General features: G+C 50.3%; 1 protein-coding gene across 1 annotated transcript in view; it reads left to right on the top strand.

Moving 5' to 3' along the window:
* Positions 1 to 7,930, top strand: part of Adgrl1 (adhesion G protein-coupled receptor L1) — a 42,733-nt gene extending 34,803 nt beyond the window's left edge. Inside the window, 13 exon segments of the mRNA XM_005087557.4 lie at positions 187 to 357; positions 738 to 947; positions 1,029 to 1,249; positions 1,374 to 1,440; positions 1,833 to 1,924; positions 2,328 to 2,496; positions 3,254 to 3,382; positions 3,566 to 3,662; positions 3,748 to 3,876; positions 4,001 to 4,018; positions 4,389 to 4,588; positions 4,590 to 4,946; positions 4,949 to 7,930. Of these exon segments, the coding sequence (XP_005087614.1) occupies positions 187 to 357; positions 738 to 947; positions 1,029 to 1,249; positions 1,374 to 1,440; positions 1,833 to 1,924; positions 2,328 to 2,496; positions 3,254 to 3,382; positions 3,566 to 3,662; positions 3,748 to 3,876; positions 4,001 to 4,018; positions 4,389 to 4,588; positions 4,590 to 4,946; positions 4,949 to 5,128 (2,040 nt within the window). The 3' untranslated portion in view covers positions 5,129 to 7,930.
* The last annotated feature ends 11,222 nt before the right edge of the window (positions 7,931 to 19,152 follow it).

Below are 19,152 nucleotides of genomic sequence, written 5' to 3'. Positions count from 1 at the left end.
CATGTGTTCACCCACCTGAAAGTAAGTTTCAGCTCCTCTGCTTCACCTTGGACCATATGTCCCATAGAGCTGGTGGTCACTTTGGGCCCCAGGCACTTCCTTCACACTTGTCACTGTCCCTGTAGCTGGCTCGAGGGCAGGAATAGGACTCGCAGTCTTGACACCCTGTCCACCACCATGTAACAGGCCAAGAACCACTTCAATGCAAACTGCTCCTTCTGGAACTACTCAGAGCGCTCCATGCTGGGCTACTGGTCAACCCAGGGCTGCCGCCTGGTGGAGTCCAACAAGACGCATACCACATGTGCCTGCAGCCACCTCACCAACTTCGCAGTGCTCATGGCTCACCGAGAGATCGTAAGCTGGCTGGCACGCTGCTGCCTCGGGCAGGCCTGCTCGCTGCTGGCCTGGCTTTGCATGGCATCCTAGAGAGTACACAGCATGGGCGACACCCAGTAGGCCAGCTCATGGGCTGGGGGGCCATCTGTCTTGCCAGGGGCATGAGGCCTTGCATCTGGCTCCCTCTGGCCCTGAGGCACTCTGGAGAAGCAAGTTGGTGTCACATTTGTCATCTCTCCACAAGCCTTGAGGAAATGAGCCTGCACAGGGGTGGGGGCCAGCTTGGTGGCTGGGTGGGTAGCACTGGAAAGTCTTGTGACCCACAGCCTCACCTGGGTCCTTACCTGCAGCTGTCACCTGGCCAAGCCCTGAGTGTCCCCCCTACTCCTGTCCCCTAGTACCAGGGCCGTATCAATGAGCTGCTGCTGTCGGTCATCACCTGGGTTGGCATTGTCATCTCCCTGGTCTGTCTGGCCATCTGTATCTCCACCTTCTGCTTCCTGCGTGGCCTGCAGACCGACCGCAACACCATCCACAAGAACCTGTGCATCAACCTCTTCCTCGCGGAGCTGCTCTTCCTGGTTGGGATAGACAAGACTCAGTATGAGGTAAGCCACTCTTCGGGCCAAGGCTAGGCAGGGGAAGGACCATGGCTGGTGGAATAGCCTCTTACTGATCTGCCCTCCCAGGTCGCCTGTCCCATCTTTGCGGGTCTGCTGCACTACTTTTTCCTGGCCGCCTTCTCCTGGCTGTGCCTAGAAGGTGTGCACCTCTACCTGCTGCTGGTGGAGGTGTTTGAGAGCGAGTACTCGCGCACCAAGTACTATTACCTGGGCGGCTACTGCTTCCCAGCCCTGGTGGTAGGCATCGCAGCTGCCATTGACTACCGAAGCTATGGCACCGAGAAGGCGTGAGTGTCTCTTGTCCCCATGGTCTTCGTCTGGTTGGCTCTTGAGTGGCTGGCTCTCCTTGGGCCAGGGCTGGGGTTGCTGGCCTTCCAGGCATCTCTCCACTCTGCTTGTTTTTCGTTTTAGCTGCTGGCTGAGGGTGGATAACTACTTCATCTGGAGCTTCATTGGGCCAGTCTCCTTTGTCATTGTGGTGAGTGGCACTCCAAGTATGGGGGCTCCTTTCATTCACACTGGTCTTGACCCTAACCCTGAGCCCCTTGGCAGCTTTTCAAGGCACTAGTGTAAAAACTGTCAGAACCAAGCAGAGGGTCCAGGGCATGGCTCAGCAGTGGACACTTGTCCACTATGCAAAAGGCCCTGGGTTCTATCCCTAAATACGCACGCATGCACGCACGTACGCATGTGTGCGCACACCTGAACAGTAGCTAAAAAGCCAGGGTGACTAAGTCCATAGTCCCCGCATGAGGCCAGTGCACCAGCAGCTGTGATCCAAGGCTGTTTGGTGCCAAGCCATGGTAGAGGCAGTGGGCACTTTGCGCCGCTCTTGGCAGAGACTGAGCCCCTTCCCTTACTGCTACCCAGGTGAACCTCGTATTCCTCATGGTGACCCTGCACAAGATGATCCGAAGCTCATCAGTGCTCAAGCCTGACTCCAGCCGCCTTGACAACATCAAGTGAGACCCTCACCCTGGGGCCCTTGGGGTTTCCTCAACACTTTATTCACCACCGGTGCCGTGCATTGGAGCGTTCAGTTTCAGGGTGTTTATGCATGGTGTGGGCCCTACTTAATAGAGCCAGAAAGTGCCCCCGTCCGTCCGGCCTGTGCTTCCTGGCCTGCCACTGCAGATTCAGTGTCTGAGAGCACCTTAAAAAATGGGCCCCAAAGGGAGTTTGAGTGGCCTGGAAATCTGATCAAAATGATGACCGGTCACCTGGAGCCAACCCTCAGTGTCAAACAACAGGCCTTCGAGAGGCCACCTCAGCCTTAGGCTAGGTCTTTCAGGTGGCACTGGAGACCTTGGGGCTGGGCTGTCCTCCCTGGTGAGCACCATGACTGCCTGTCCTCCTGGCCACCAGGTCCTGGGCGCTGGGCGCCATTGCGCTGCTCTTTCTGCTGGGCCTCACCTGGGCTTTTGGCCTCCTCTTCATCAACAAGGAGTCGGTAGTCATGGCCTATCTCTTCACCACCTTCAACGCCTTCCAGGGGGTCTTCATCTTTGTCTTTCACTGCGCCTTACAGAAAAAGGTGAGGGCGGCAGAGCTAGCCTTGGGGACATTCTGGATCTACCAGGGGAGAGATCAGAGTGAAGGGATTCAGGTGACCCCTGGGTCCCTCAGTGTGTCCCCTGGTCACCATCTGAGTGTGATGGGAGCTGGAAGGATTCAGCCAGAGATATAAAAGAAGATTCTAGAAACAAAGCAGGGTACGAGTGAGTGACAGCACAGGGCTGTAGGGCTATAGGTGCTCTTGTGGTCCTGTTGGACATGAAGCCCAGCCATGGGTGGCAAACATCTGGGAGTCACGATATCAAGATTCCTACCTTAACCTTTTTAGAAAGAACCGAATTTTGTAATGATCCCAGGAATGGTTCCAGGGGAACCCTTGTCTGGCTTTGAGGGCACTGCACATACAATTGGTAAAATGCTTGCCTAACATACATGAAGTCTGGGTTCCATCCCCAGTGTCATGAATTGGGCACAGTGGTGCATGCTAGCAATTTTAGCACAGGGGAGGTGAGGGCAGGAAGGTCAGGAGTTCAAAGTCATAATGTTCCCTATGCCTGGTGTAGGGAACATACTTGTCCCTTAAAGATGTGTTGAGTTGGAGAATGAAGGAATGAATATAAGGAAGTTGGTGGTGGTGAAGAAAAGAGAATGAGCCAAAATAACAGCCTGAATGACTGGCCATCGGGGACATAGATGACTGAAGTTCTGTGGCTTGCCAGCTCTGAGATGCCTGGTCAGATGTAGATACTACCAGCTGACTGTCCCCTCTGTCACAGGTGCACAAGGAGTACAGCAAGTGCCTGCGTCACTCCTACTGCTGCATCCGCTCCCCTCCTGGGGGTACCCACGGTTCCCTTAAGACCTCAGCCATGCGAAGTAACACCCGATACTACACGGGGACCCAGGTACCTGGGCAGGGAAGGCATATCCAGCAGGTCTCTCTGGGGCCAAGAGTCAGGAGCGCTCTGCCAAAGCCTCGGAAAGACCCTGGAGGGCGGGGTGACACTCGAGGTCCCTCATGTTTGGGCTGTGTCCCCTGGAGGGTGGGGTGACACTCGAGGTCCCTCATGTTTGGGCTGTGTTCCCAGAGCCGAATCCGAAGGATGTGGAATGACACCGTGAGGAAACAGACAGAGTCCTCCTTTATGGCGGGTGACATAAACAGCACCCCTACCCTGAACCGAGGTAAGGTGTCCCCTGGCCCTGGCTCTCAGAACCTCCTTGGCAGTCTCTGAGCTGCCTTGTAACCTCTGACCTTCCCCTTGGGCAGGTACCATGGGGAATCATCTGCTGACCAACCCAGTGCTACAGCCCCGTGGGGGCACTAGCCCATACAATACACTCATCACAGAATCTGTGGGCTTCAATCCTTCCTCGCCCCCAGTCTTCAACTCCCCAGGTGAGGACACGGGCTGGCTGAATGCCCGGGAAGAGTAGCGCCCCAGTTGGGAGGCCTGGAGGGCACGTTCGAGGATGCTTAGCTCATTCTTGTCTTGTCTTCTCTTGCGGGCTGGCATTTACAGGAAGCTACAGGGAACCCAGTAAGTACCGCTGTCTCTTGTAAGCACTTCCAAGCAGGGAGGGGAACAAAGGCATCTTGTAGGGTCCAGAAACTTGGGTTGGCTCTGACACAGCAGCCAGATGGGGACCTTCAGGTAGGGAATGAAAGTGAGGGGTCAGCCCCAGCCTAGGGGTGTACCTGACTACACAGGCCTCTGCTTGCTGAAGTTCTGAAACTTAAGAGGGGACCCTGGGGTCCTTACACTCATGAGCCTATTGCTAGTCAGCAGACCAACAGCAAGGAAGCCGAGGAAAATGAAAATGAGACGGGAGGATCTGGGACAGACCTCTCAGTGCCCTTTGTCTACCCACGTGACCAGGCCCATCCTTACTGCCCCCTCTGCCCTGCAGAGCACCCCTTGGGAGGCCGGGAAGCCTGTGGCATGGATACCCTGCCCCTTAACGGCAACTTCAACAACAGCTACTCCTTGCGAAGCGGGGATTTCCCTCCAGGGGATGGGGGACCTGAGCCACCCAGAGGCCGGAACCTGGCCGATGCTGCCGCCTTTGAGAAGATGATCATCTCAGAGCTGGTGCACAACAACCTGCGGGGGGGCCAGTGCGGGCGCCAAAGGGCCTCCACCGGAGCCCCCTGTGCCACCCCTGCCAGGGGTCAGTGAGGACGAGACCGGCGGGCCTGGGGGTGCTGACCGGGCAGAGATTGAACTTCTCTACAAGGCCCTGGAGGAGCCACTGCTGCTGCCCCGGGCCCAGTCGGTGCTGTACCAGAGTGATCTGGACGAGTCGGAGAGCTGCGCGGCCGAGGACGGGGCCACCAGTCGGCCCCTCTCCTCCCCTCCCGGCCGGGACTCCCTCTATGCCAGCGGGGCCAACCTGCGGGACTCCCCCTCCTACCCGGACAGCAGCCCCGAAGGGCCTAATGAGGCCCTGCCCCCACCCCCACCTGCCCCCCCCCTGGGCCCCCAGAAATCTATTACACCTCCCGCCCGCCGGCCCTGGTGGCTCGGAATCCCCTACAGGGCTACTACCAGGTGCGGCGGCCCAGCCATGAGGGCTACCTGGCAGCCCCCAGCCTCGAGGGGCCAGGGCCCGATGGGGACGGGCAGATGCAGTTGGTCACCAGTCTCTGAGGGGCCTCATGGACCAGAGGCCGGGGGCCTGGCCAGGGAGGGAACCCAGGAGAGGCTCTGGTGGGAGCAGAGACTGACGGAGGCGGTGGCTGGTGGGCCACTCTCTCCAGGTGCCCCTCAGCCCGTGGGCCCCACAGTCCCCTTAGGGGCTCTGACCTGGGCCCCAGGTGCCAGGGTTCGTAGACAGGGTTTCCACCAGCCACACACCCCAGCCTCTCCAGGGGAGTGCAATGGGGAAAAGTCCCCAGGGGCCCTAGGAGTGAGGGAGAAGCTGGCGGGTGTGACCAACTTCTGACACTCCCTGCCTGTGGAGGAAGAGCAAGGCTTGCCTAGGTCTGTAGGGCTGCCGCTTTTGAGGTAGCCAAAGCCTTGCAGGATCCAGTCTATCAGCTGCTCCTGTCCATCCACCGGAAGGGAGCAGTGGGGCCACAAGACAGATGGACAGGATCCTCCCATGCTACAGTTCCTTGTGCCCTGGAGGCTGGGCCTTGCACCACAGGAAGGCCCAGGCCCAGGGGATTGGCAGTGGGGGCTGGTGATTAACGTGGAACTTTCTCTAAAGCTCCTTTCTCCCTTGCTATTGGTCCCTGTCTCCCAAGCAAGTCTGCCCCTCAACCCCCAGAGTGCACCCAATGACCCCCTCCCTTGGGGTGACTCCTGACGAAGCACAACTCCCCGCAGGGCCTCCTAACCCACTTGGGGTGGCCATATTTGGGCAGTTCCCAGTCCTGTGGGCTGGGCTATCTGGGGAGCAGATCTGGGGTCTGGGGCTCCCTGAGGAGTGGGTCCTGGGTTTGGATCTTTCCCTAGGGGGTCCTCTTGCCCCTCTCTCTTCCTCCCCTATTGCTGTAAATATTTCAACAAAATGGAAAAGGAAAAAAAAAGACAAAAAAAAGTAAGGAAAGAAAATCTCATCACTTGAAGCCACCGGGCAGCTGCAGCCCAGGCCAGCCCGGACTTTCTCCGGAACAAAGCAGCGGCCAGCCCTAGCAACCAGAACTTCCTGTATGTGTACATCAGCCAGGGTGGGCGGCTGCCAGAGCAGCTTTTTACACTCCAGAGACAAATCTAGAACAACAGCGAAACAAAGAACCTGTCCTTCCCAGCACCGGTCGGTCCTGCCACCTGCGCTGTCCGCTGCCCCTGCATCAGTCAGCCCTCCTGGGGCGTGTACCTCACTGCCTGCCCCAGGACCAGAGGCCTGTCTCTCCCTGCCCCACTGGCCAGGAGACACCCTCACACCCAAAGATGCTTTTGCCAAGATGGCTGCACTACCCCCTTTGAGTCCCTGCTTCTCGTGTCACTTCAGAACTCATGGCAGGCAGGAGGAGGCTGGCATTCCATCCTGGGAAGGGCAAGAGAAAGGACCAGAGGGCTGAAAGTGGTTCCTGTGGCTGAGGGCAGGATGGCAGTGGTGAGCTCATTTCTCGGGGTGTGGTCAAAGGTGAGAGGTCACTTTCCCTAACCCTCACCCCAAGCCCTCTGCCAGGCTTAAGGTGGTTTACCAAACTCCTCGAGCCCTTCCGCCTGGCCTGCCCTCCCCCAGTTTTTTGGGGGTAGCATATCCCGCTGCCATCTTCCAGGGGTGATGTCACACCCCTGCTGACTTCACCCTGTTTTCCCTGCCTCCTTCCTCACAAGTGCCATGAGTTTTCAAGCATCCTCGGGTCTCAGCTTGCTGCTGCCGTGAATTTCTTTGGGTTATGAGGGAGGGACCTTAGGGAGGAGCTGAGGAGATGGATAGGTGGCTAGGAGGGCCCTTTTTGCTGCTAGAAAGCCCTCTCCCTTCTGGGGAGCTGGGACTGGCTTGTCCCCATCGATGAGGGGGGAAGGGGCCAGACCAAAGATAATGGTTTGCCCCCATGAAGGGGATCAGATGTGAAAAGGCAGGGTTTGTTCCATCTCTGGTTTTTTCTGGTAGTGTGTTTTAGCCTAATGTGCCAGAAGACCAAGGGTGAAGTCTGTAGGGAAGAGGAGAAGATGGGGATAGTCTTGCTAAGCAGGCATGAAGAATAGGAAATGGCTTGTGGCTCCTGCCTGACTTCCACTAGACCTGGAGCATGGAGTGGCTGGCCCAAGAGCCAGAGGACTTGACTCAGCCCAGGCCTGAGGCCCATCAGACATCAATAAAGCTGGAGGGAGGGGTGGGATGGAGAGCTCCTCTGGGGTTGACAGGCACAGAAGACCTGCTTCCTCTTTCCCTGCATAGCCCTTCTCCAAATGTGGAGGATGGAGTGGAGCAGGGCCCTTGCTCCTGCTCCAGCTGCAATCACTAGCACAGATAACTCCCAGGCCTCAGAGCTACATGGCAGGTCCCCAGGTCGGGCTGGATCCACTGCAATCCAGCGCAAAGCCACCCAGAGAGCCCCGGTGTTCCCTACCCTAACCAGACCTGGTGCCTTGACGCCCCCACCCCAGCGGGGACGGTACAGAGAAGGGTCTTGGTCTCCTCCTACTCCCTTCCTTGGGCTCCTGAATTCATTTGCTCCTAAATCTTGCTCATTCTTTTTCTCTGCATTTTTTTTCTTTTGGGTTTTCCTAACTATTCAACTTCTTCCTTTGCTGTCTCTGTCTCCCCCTCTCCTCATTCTCGATTTCTCTGTCCATCTGGGCCTCCTCCCTGCCCCCACACCCTAGCCCCTTCTTTCCTTGGTCTCCTTTTCGATATGCCAAACCAATTTTGGGTCGAGTGCATTTAACGAGAACAAAACAAAAGGCTCATAAGAACGTTTCAGAAAAAAACAAAAAGTTTAAAAAAATGTTGAGTCAAAAAGTCAATAAAGAAATTAAGATTTCTTGGAATGGTGAGAGTGATGTGATTCAATTGGAGGACAAAAAAAATGTAGTGTATGGTTCTCTCAGTCCCAGGAACTATACATGAACACTGACGTTAGATGGCTGTGGTATTGTGGGCCTGTAATTTCAGCCTGTGTGGAACTGAGGCAGCAGTATGCATCAGTCCAGGTCAGCCTGGGCTGCAGAGTAAAAGCCTGTCCTGATGAAAGTTAGGAGACTGGGGAAATGGTCCCACGGTAAAGAGCAGACTTGCAAAGGACCCAGCTTCAGTTCCTAGCTCGGGACCACCTGTGACTCCAGTTCTAGGGGATCGGATCCTTCTGACATCCACAGGTATGCATGAGCTGCACATCCTTACCAAACAAAACACTGGGACATAAAATTTAAACCTTAAAAAAATTTAACCTCGGGCTGGAGAGATGGCTGAGCAGTTAAGAGTGCTGACTGTTCTTCCAGAGGTCCTGAGTTCAATTCCCGGCAACCACATGGTGGCTCACGGCTAACAACCACCTTGAATGAGATCTGGTGTCCTTTGCTTGCATGCAGGCAGAAGACTGTGTATACAATAAATAAATAAAATACTTTTTTTAAAAATTTAACCTCAGCCGGGCGTTGATGGCCCACACCTTTAATCCCAACACTGGAGAGGCAGAGGCAGGTGGATCTCTGAGTTTGAGGCCAGCCTGGTCTACAGAGCGAGTTCCAGGACAGGCTCCAAAACAATACAGAGAAACCCTGCCTTGAAAAACCAAAAAAGAAAAAAAAATTAACCTCAGGCTGCAGAAATGGCTCAGAGGTTAAGAGCACTGGCTGCTCTTCCAGAGGACCCTGATTCAATTCCCAGCACCTACATGGCAGCTCATACCGGTCTGTAACTCCAGTTCCAGGGGATCTGACATCCACCCTCACACAGACTACATAAAATAAAAATATGAATTTAAATAAATAAACAAACCAGCTCCCTAAAGCCCTCAGCAGGCACCAGGAACTTGTATGTGGAGTGCTCTTACTCTCCTGGTCTGGTTGAATGTTTCTTGAGCAGCTTACTCTGGCCTGCACCCACAATCCAGGGTGCATGCTAAAGTTAGAACTCCATTTTACAGTTAGAGATGCCCACCTAGACACACACGTAGGTCTCTGGCATGACCACTGTGTCACACTCTCAAAGGACCCCTTCCTGGCCAGCATAGGCAGGCTGATCTACAGAGTGAGTTCCAGCACAGCCAAGGCTGCACAGAGGGACCCTGCTTTGAAACCCCAGTGGGGACTGGGGGGGGGTGTCAAAGCTTCTTTGAGTGGTTAGCTGAAGCATTTGTCAAAGATGGCCCACTAAAAAGAGATGGAGACACCTGATATCCCTTGCCTTGGTGTTGATGAAGGGACTTTAAGGTATCACAATGCTAGAGTGAGTACTTGTAAAACACAATCCTTCACAATGGGAAGGCCCAGGGGCACGCCCTTCACAAATCCTATAAGGCACAAAAAGGCAAGGGGCACCAGCATGTTGGTTTTGTCGTCACCCTTTTCCCTGTGCCACACCTTGGGATTGCTGCTCAGAAACATTCTCAAGCAAAACAAAACAAAAGGCTCAGTTGGACGGTGGCAAGAGGGAATCTAGGCCTGTGAACTAACTTCCAGACTTGAGCCAGTTTGCAGACCCAGACCCAGACCCCCTTGAATGAAAGGCCAGGTTCCCCTTGCTAAAATACCTAAGAGTTTACTGTTAGCCTTCCCCCAGTCCTTCCACAGAGGGACCTAAGGCCTTTTGTAAGGGTAACTGTACACTGGGGGAAAGGAAGCCATCAGACTTTCTGGGGTCTGTTGGATACTGGTTCAGTCAGACCTCAGGAAGCATTGTGGGGGCTGGAGAGATGGCTCAGAGGTTAAGAGCACTGGCAACTCATCTAGAGGACCCAGGTTCAATTCCAGTACCCACATGGCAGCTCACAACTGTCTGTAAGTTCAGTTCCAGGGGATATAATACCCTCATACAGGCAAACCAATGTACATGAAATAAAAATAAACAAATACATTTTTAAAAAAATTACTGTGGCCCTCCAGTTAAACCAGGGGCTGGTGGAGGTCAGGTTATCAATGGAGTTTTGGCTGAATTCTGACTCACGGTGGGCCCAGGGCATCTCTGAACTCAGCCTGTAATCATTTCCTTGGCATGTACTTGGAATATACTTAGGAGTTGACAGAACTCTCACATTGGTTCCCTGACCAGTGCAGTGAGGGCTGTTACAGCTAGAATGGTGACACCAAATGTGGTGCCCTCACTTAAGCAGATTAACACATCTCCTGGTACATGGTTTGCAGCTATTGGGTTAGTAAATGTCGTTTTCTCGGTACCTGCCCGTATGGACCACCAGGAACAATTTGCTTTCAGCTGGCAAGGCCAACAGTTTTACCTCGAGGATATATTAACTCTCCAGCCCCGTGTCACAACTAAGATAGGATCTTGATTGTCTCTTCCACAAAATATCACACTGATGCACTATAGTGATGACATTATGCTGATTGGACCAAGGGAGCAGGAAGTAGCGACTACTTTAACTCACTGGTAAAACATGCACGTCAGAGGATGGGAAATAAATCCAACCAAAATGCAAGGCCTTCTATTTCAGTGAAACTCTTAGGAGTCCAGTGGCGTGAGGCCCACCACCAGAGAGGGAAAACAGGCACAAGACTCAGTGGGCCCATGTGGATTCCGAGGACAGCACATTCCTCATTTGGGTGTGTTACTCCAGCCCATGTACCAAGTGACTCAGAAAGTTGCTAGCTCTGTGTGGGACCTGGAGAAGAAGGTCTTCAACAGGACAAGGCTTCAGTGAGGGTGGCTCCACCCTTGGACCATATGATCCAGCAGACCTATGGTACCTGAGGTGTCAGTGGCAGATGGGGATGCTGTTTGGAGCCTTTGGCAAGCCCCTATAGGTGGATCACAGAAGAGACCTTTGGGATTTGGGAGCAAGGCTCTACCATCATCTGCAGACAACGATTCTCCCTCTGAGAGGCAGCTCTCAGCCTCCTGCTATTGGGCCTTAATGAATACTGAACATCTCACAACAGGTCACCAGGTTACCATGCGACCTGAGCTGCCCATCATGAACTGGGTGTTATCTGACCCGCCAAGCCATGAAGTAGGACATGCACAGCGGTGATCCATTTTCAAATGGAAGTGATATATACATGCTTGGGACTAAGCGGGTCCTGAGGGCACAAGCAAGCTACATGAATCTGTTGCCTAAATGCCTGTGGTTTCTACTCTGATTACAATGGTGTCCACTGCCAAGTTTGCTCCTATAGCTTTATGAGGTGTTCACTATGATGGGCTGACTGAGGAGGAGAAGAGGAGGGCCTGGTTTACTGACGGATCCGCATGGTATGCAGGCACCACCCAGAAGTGGACCGCTGCAGCATTACAACCCCTTCTAAAGGGCAACCCTGAAAGATACCGGTGAAGGGACATCTTCACAGTTGGCAGAATGTCAGGCAGTACACATTGTCATATATTTTGTTTGGAGGGAGAAAAGGACAGATGTGTAATTGTTTACTGATCCATGGGCTGTAGCCAACAGTTTGTCTGGATGGTGAGGGACCTGGAAAGAGTATGATTGGAAAACTGGTGAGAAAGACATCTGGGGAAGAAGTGTGTGGATAGATCTCTCCAAATGGGAGAAGGATGTGAAGATGCTTGTGTCCCGTGTAAATTCTCATCTGAAGGTGACTTCAGCAGAGGAGTTCAGGAATCAAGTAGACTGTCCCATTCTGAGGACAGTCAGCCTCTTTCCACAGCCATCCCTGCCATGAACAAACTGGCCATAGCGGCCCTGATGAAGATCGTGCATGAGCTCAACAACATGGACTCCCACTCACCAAGGCTGGCCTGGCTACGGCTGCTGCTGAGTGCCAGGTCTGCCAACAGCAGAGGCCAACACTGACCTGGTGGCAGCTTGACCACACTGAACCGCTTCTTTCATGGAGAGGACAGGGTGATTGATCCAGATTGCCAAGAGGAAACTGGATTGTTTCTTCACGATGGAAATAGGAGGATTGTCTCGAGTGCAGGAGGTCCTTTAAGGTATCTCCTAGCGCTGTCAAGTCCTGTGAATAAAGTCAGCGGGCAGCTACAACAACCCAATCCAGGCAGGATGGCAAAGGACACAGACCTTTAGGAATCAAGGTACGGGTCACTCCTCCAGGCCTGCTGATGTGCTTTCTAGAGGAAAGTAGTTATAAATATCACCTAAGATCATGTGACCAGTCACAGAAACAAAAATTACAATTGACCATAACTATAATTGATATACAATTATAATTATGATAGAAATGTGTTTCTATCATACTTTGTCAAGAAGATGTTTTCCAGATATTTGCGTTTTCTTTCCTTAATTTCTTTATCATGTAATGTAACATCAATTGAGATAATAGCAGTTATTGATGGGAGATGTCATTCTGTAGATATGTTTCTCTTATTGGTTAATGAATAAAGTACTGTTGGCCAATAGGGAAGCAAGATAGGTGGGACTAGGAGAGGTGGAGGATCCTGGGAAATGGTGGCACAGTCAGTCACCATGTAGGACTCGAGAGGAGTAAGAGGTCTGGTCCCTTTCTCCGGTAAGAGAAGACCACGTGGAAATACTTACATTGTTAGAAATGGTTAATAGTTTAAACAGCACTAGCCAATAAGAAGCCATAGTCAGTGACCAACAGTTTCATAATTAATATAGCATCTATGTGATCATTTGGTGCTAAAGCGGCGGTCGGGCCTAGCTGGGCCAAAAACATTCACGTAATAAGTTATCATATTTAAGTTTTGAGATACTAAAAAGAATGTCACTCCAAAGAGGAGGCCTTGGCAATCTGTGGGTCCTTGGAGGGGGGAGCAGTGTTTATTCCTGGCGTACAGGAGGACTCTGGGAACCCATACCATGTGGAGGGATGCTCTCTGTCTGGACACATGGGGAAGAACCTGGGCCCTTCCCGGGATAATGTGACAGACTCTGAAAATCCCTCATGGAGGCCCTTGCCCTCCCTGGGGAGCAGAGGGGGGATAGAGTGGGGGTGAGGGATTGGGAGGATAGGGGGGTGGGGGAGGAGGGGAGGGAGACGGAACTGAAAGTGAAATGCGTGAAGTTAAATTAAAAAAAAGAATGTCACTCAAGGGACATACCACCAGTTCTAAAATATATAATGCATTTGTGATTGTACATGGGATACTTATATCATGTTAGATGTAATTATGACCCAGTTATTGTTTTCATTTTGAAGCTGAACATGGCATAAGGAGATATGATTGTGTCAAGTTGATAGGGGGTAGACTTGTGATGGCTATTCTTGGTTGTCAACTAGACTACATCTGGAATGCAGTGAACTAAAACCTGAGCTGCTGGTTACACCTGTGACAGATTTTTCTTGATGGGATCGTCTGAAATAGAGACCCATCTTAAATCTGGGTCAGACCCTGTAGTGACAGCCTACCTAAAGGATATGGGTGGAGGAAATTTTTTTTCTTCAAGATAGGCTTTCCCTGTGTATCTCTGGCCATCCTGGAACCCGCTCTGTAGACCAGGCTGGCCTCGAAATCAGAGATGTGCCTGCCTCTGCCTCCCGAGTGCTGGGATTAAAGGTGTGCGCCACCACCGCCTGGCAAAGAAAGAAGTTTCTGTTCTTTGCCTGCCTGTCCTCTGTATCACTGGTAAAATTCATTCCTGCACTGACCAGCATTAGAGCCTACTTCTTCAGGATTGTGGTGTATACTGAAAACCACTGAAGACATCCAGTCTCATAGACCAAACAATTCTTGGATTATTGAACTTTCCATCAGCAAACAGCCACTATTGGACTAGCCAGACCAAGCCTCTAAGACAACAAATCCCGTGTGTGTGTGTGTGTGTGTGTGTGTGTGTGTGTGTGTGTGTGTGTGTTTAAACAGTTTGGGAGTCCTCTGTGCCTCCTTACTTCTGTGTCTCTACCTTTATATATGATTTGAAATCTAATTCCATAAAAATGAGATCCTCTGCCTGGCAAGCTCTTAGTAAACTATTCTCTCCTCTTTGTATAGTGTGAGTATAGTATAAAGCCACACACAAAAATACTAACAGTCTATGTATAGTGGCGAATATTTTCTTTTTCTTTTTTTCTTTTTCTTCTTTTTGAGATGGAGTTTTTCTGTGACTTTGGAGGCTGTCCTGGACCTAGCACTTGTAGACCAGGCTGGTCTCCAACTCACAGAGATCGGCCTGCCTCTGCCTCCTGAGTTCTGGGATCAAAAGCATGTGCCACCACCGCCTGGCCTGAATTTTTATGTTCTTAAAATATACATAGTTAATAGTTTTTGTATTACACATTTTACTTTTTTTTTTTTTTTTGGTTTTTTGAGACAGGATTTTTCTGTATTGTTTTGGAGGCTGTCCTGGAACTTACTCTGTAGACCAGGCTGGCCTTGAACTCACAGAGATCCGCCTGCCTCTGCCTCCTGAGTGCTGGGATTAAAGGCACGCACCACCAATGTCCGGCTCACATTTTACAGAAAAAATGTATTTGTGTGCCCCATTTGTTATGCAAGAGTAAAGGGTGTAAGACCAACACAGGTGAAAAATAGGAAAGTTGCCTGAGCAGGGCTGAGTGTGCTGTGGTGATATTTAGGCAATGGGGTACGGCACAGAGATTTGAAAACACTTGAATGGATGGTGACCTGCTCTGTAGCAAAGGCGGTGTTAGAGACTGCCAGGGGAAGACCAACAAGGTCTACAAGGTCTCAAATTACTTGAACAGACAGATGTAGTGGCACATGTCTTTAATCCCAACATTTGGGAGGCAAATGAGCTCTTGCCAAATGAGCCATATCTAGCTCTCAAATGCTCTGGTTTATGAGGGCTGTATTAACATCTTCTATATTAGATAGAAGTTAAAACCGGGAAATTTAAAAGCATACTAACACAACACACACGCCTTTTAAAAATAGACAGGGTCGCACGATGCAGTCTTGGTAGGCTTGGAAATAACTGTGTAGACCAGGCTGGCCTGGAGCTCACAGAGATCCTCCTGCCTCTGTCTCCCCAGTGCTACCACTAGAGGTGTGCACCATCATGCCAGCTTGAAATTGTTTTTTTGTTTTGGTTTGTTTTTTTAAGACAGGGTTTCTCTGTATTGCTTTGGAGGCTGTCCTGGAACTCACTCTGGAGACCAGGGTGGCCTTGAACTCACAGAGATCCACCTGCCTCTGCCTCTGCAGAAGATTAAAGGTGTGCGTCACCAACGCCCAGCTGAAATTGTTGTTTGTTTGTTTATTTATTTATTTATTGTTAAGTAGTGAAAGCCTGGAGAGACGGCTCAGCAGTTGTTCTTGCAGAGGACGTGGGTTTGGTTACCAGCACCCACATGGTGTCTCACAGCCATCCATAACTTTGGTTCCAAGGAATCGGTTGACTTCTTCTGGCCTCTGTGGACATCAGGCAAGTACATGGTGTACATGCATACATGTAGGCAAAACACTCATATGTATAAAATAAAATAATCTGCCAGGCCGAAGCCTTTAATCCCAGTTCTCCAGAAGCAGAGGCAATCGAATCTCTGTGAACTCTAGGCCAGCTTGATCTGCATATTGAGTGCCAGAAAAGTTGGGGCTATATAGAGAGACCTTATCTCAAAAACCAAATCAAGGGTCTGGAGAGATGGCTCAGAGGTTAAGAGCACTGGCTGCTTTTCCACAGGTCCTTAGTTCAATTCCCAGCAACCACATGGTGGCTCACAACCATCTGTAGTGGGATCTGATGCCCTCTTCTGGCATAAAGGCATACATGAAGATAGAGCACTCACACATAAAATAAATAAATCTTAAAAAGAAAACCACCAAAACAAAATAAAAATAATGACCTAAACATTTTTGACATCCCCCACCTTTTAAAAAATTACATTTTATTAATTTATTGTACGTGTGTGGGTACCTGCAGGTACTTGCACACTTGAGGAAATTGGTTTTCCTTTTCCACCATATGGGTCCCAAGATTGAACCCAGGTCCTACAGGATTGGCAGCAGGCACCTTTGCCCACTGAGCCATCTTGATGGCCCCCACCTCCCGACGTCGTTGTGTGACTGTTTACAAGCTGGCTTAATGGAAGACAGCTGGATGCCTTTTTGTTGTTTCGATTCCTTGCTAGAACTTACTATGTAGCTCAAGTGGGCCTCCAACCTGCAGCAACCCTGTCTCTAGGTCTCATGAGTGCTGGGACTACAGGCTAGATTCTTTTTTTTTTTTTTTTTAAAGATTTTATTTATTTATTATGAATACAACATCCTGCCTCTATGTATGTCTGCAAGCCAGGAGAGGGCACCAGATCTCATTACGGATGGTTGTAAGCCACCATGTGGTTGCTGGGAATTGAACTCAGGACCTCTGGAAGAGCAGTCAGTGCTCTTAACCTCTGAGCCATCTCTCCAGCCCCCAGGCTAGATTCTTATACTGGCCCCTGCATTCTGTGGCAACGTGCCACGCCAGGTTTTTATAATACATAGTTGGCAAACAGAATAGTGTTTTAATAACCTTTTTAGGTAAGGATATTCCCTTTTGTTTTCCATACCAAACCTTAGTAAATGGTGCTGTGTCAGTCAGCTGGGCCACCAGAAGGAGTGGCTCGGTGGTGGCGAGTGTGTGTGGTCTGGCTTCCACCCAAGCCGGGGCTGGAGAATCGACTGAAATGTGAACTATGAGACTGTAGTAACAAACGTTTCACACTCTATAACCTGAAAACCCATTGCACTTGTTATCATTCAGTTTGATTTTGAGATAAGGTCTCTTGTAGTCTAAGTGACCTTGAATTTGCTATGCAGTCAAGGATGGTCTTCTGAGCACTGAGGTTATAGGCATGAACTATCATCATGCCTGGCTCCTTCCAACCTATAATTTAAATGTATTTAGTACCCATTCATGATTTTATTGTCTTCTGGGAAATTTTTAATCTACCAAATTACATTTCACTGTACTTTTTCATTTTTAATTATTTTATTTTCTGATATAGGTATTTTGCCTACATGTATGTATCCCCTATGTGTTCCCTTGGAGGCCAGAAGAGGGTGTTGGATTTCTACAATCACACATGTGGTGCCCAGACAAACATACAAGAAAACACCCATATACATGAAATAAAATATTAAAATGAAAAACTGTATTTGTTAAGCTAATCACTGATTCAATCAGAATGTTTTGGAGACAGTCTCACTTTATAGGTCTCACTCAACTCACAGCCATCCTCCTGCCTCTGCCTCCCAATTGCTGGGGTGAAAGAACCACCAAACCTAGCCAGAGAATATTTTAATATTAAGAAGAGGGATGGCCAGGAGTTGGTGGTGCATGCCTTTAATCCCAGCACTCGGGAGGCAGAGGCAGGAGGATCTCTGTGAGTTCAAGGCCAGCTTGGTCTACACAGCGAGTTCCAGGACAGCCTCCAAAACAATACAGAGAAACTCTGCCTCGAAAAACCAAAAAAAAAAAAAAAAAGAAGAAGAAGAAGAAGAGGGATGAAGATAAAGAGACGGCTCTGTGGTTACCGACTGCTCTTTCAGAGGACCCAGGTTCAATTCCCAGCACCCACATGGCAGCTCTAACTCCAGTTCTATGGGACCCAACACCCTCTTCTCCTCTTCTGGCCTCTTCACACTGGGAACACACATGGTGCACAGAAACTCATCCCTGGAAAACAGACATACACAAAAGATTTTTTAAATAAAATAAAAGCCAGGTGTTGTGTCATAATCTTTAATTCCAGCACTCAGGAGACAGAACCAGTCAGATCTTGTGAGTACAGGGTCACCCTGGTCTACAGACTGAGTGCCAGGCCAGCCTGTGTCTGTATAGTGAGACCTTGTCACAAAACAAAACAAAACAAAACATTGGATCTAGGGAGATGACTCAGTGGCTAAGCATCTGTGCTGCTTTCTTCACAAAGGACCCCAGGTCTGTTCCCAGGTGGCTCACACCTGCCTGTACCTCCTGCTCCAGGGGATCTGATGCCCTCTTTTGACCTCTAAGGACACTTGGACTCAAGCACAGATCTGTACACCAAGATGCATATAATTAAAAATAAAAAAACCTAACTGTCAAAAAGCTGCTTATTTCTTGCTGTCCATATTTCAAGCACCATTCTAAGACTACATATGGACTTATCCTTTCTTTTTACCTGTGTGTCAGGGAGCTATGCTAAGCTTTTGAGCTACAATGGTAACATGGGAACCAGATAGGATTGCTGTTTTCAAGCAGATTCCAGTTTATTGAGAGATGATAAGACAAAGCCGGGTGAGGGTGGGGGTGGAGGGACTAACAAGAGTCTGAGGCTGTCGCTCAGTGGTAGAGTGCTTGCCTAGCACACCAAGGGCCTGGAGTCCATCCCTGTCGCTGGGAGGTGGTGAGGAACCTGTATTGACAAGCCTGCTACAAAGTGAAACCCTGTGCAAAGAAACAGACTGGGTGGGCTGGAGAGACGGCTCAGTGGGTAAGAGCGCTTGCTCTTGCAGAGGACGCAGGTTTCCAACACCCACAGGCAACTCACAACTGCCTGTAACTCCAGCTCCAAGAAACTTGGTGCCCTCATGTGTCCTCTTATACTTTTGGTTGTGAGCCTAGCCTTTAACGACTGAGCTATCCCTCCAGCCCCTCATCTGTCCTCTGTAGGCACCAGGCACACAAAATAATGTACGGACATACATGCATGCAAAACACCCATCACATTAAAAATAATAGTAATAAGCCACAGAGAAAGCCTGTCTCGAGAACAAACAAACAAATAAATGTAATAAAGAATGGTATGGTGGCTCAGTAGGTAAAGGCACTTGCCTGATGGCCTGAGTTGGATCCCTGAGAACTGATTTCTGCAATTTGTCCTCTGACCTCTGTCTTCACGTACACAAATACAAATAACTAAATGGGAGTGGAGAGATGGCTCTTGCTGCAGCAGCTCTTGCAAAGGACCCAGAACCCACATGACAGGTCTCAGTCACCTGACACTTTACTTCCAGGGGATCTGACTTGCTCTTCTGGCCTCTGTGGGGACCAGGCCTGATACACGGACATACATGTAAACAAAACACTCACACACAAAGACACATAAGATATTTTGAAAGTAACTAGTAAATATAATAAATATGAGAGAAGGGGCTGGAGAGATGGCTCAGAGGTTAAGAACACTGACTGCTCTTTCAGAGGTCTTGAGTTCAATTCCCAGCAACC

Source organism: Mesocricetus auratus, unplaced genomic scaffold, assembly GCF_017639785.1.
Source record: "Mesocricetus auratus isolate SY011 unplaced genomic scaffold, BCM_Maur_2.0 Super-Scaffold_100081, whole genome shotgun sequence".
NCBI lineage: Eukaryota > Metazoa > Chordata > Mammalia > Rodentia > Cricetidae > Mesocricetus > Mesocricetus auratus.
This window is presented reverse-complemented; position numbering and strand designations above follow the sequence as displayed.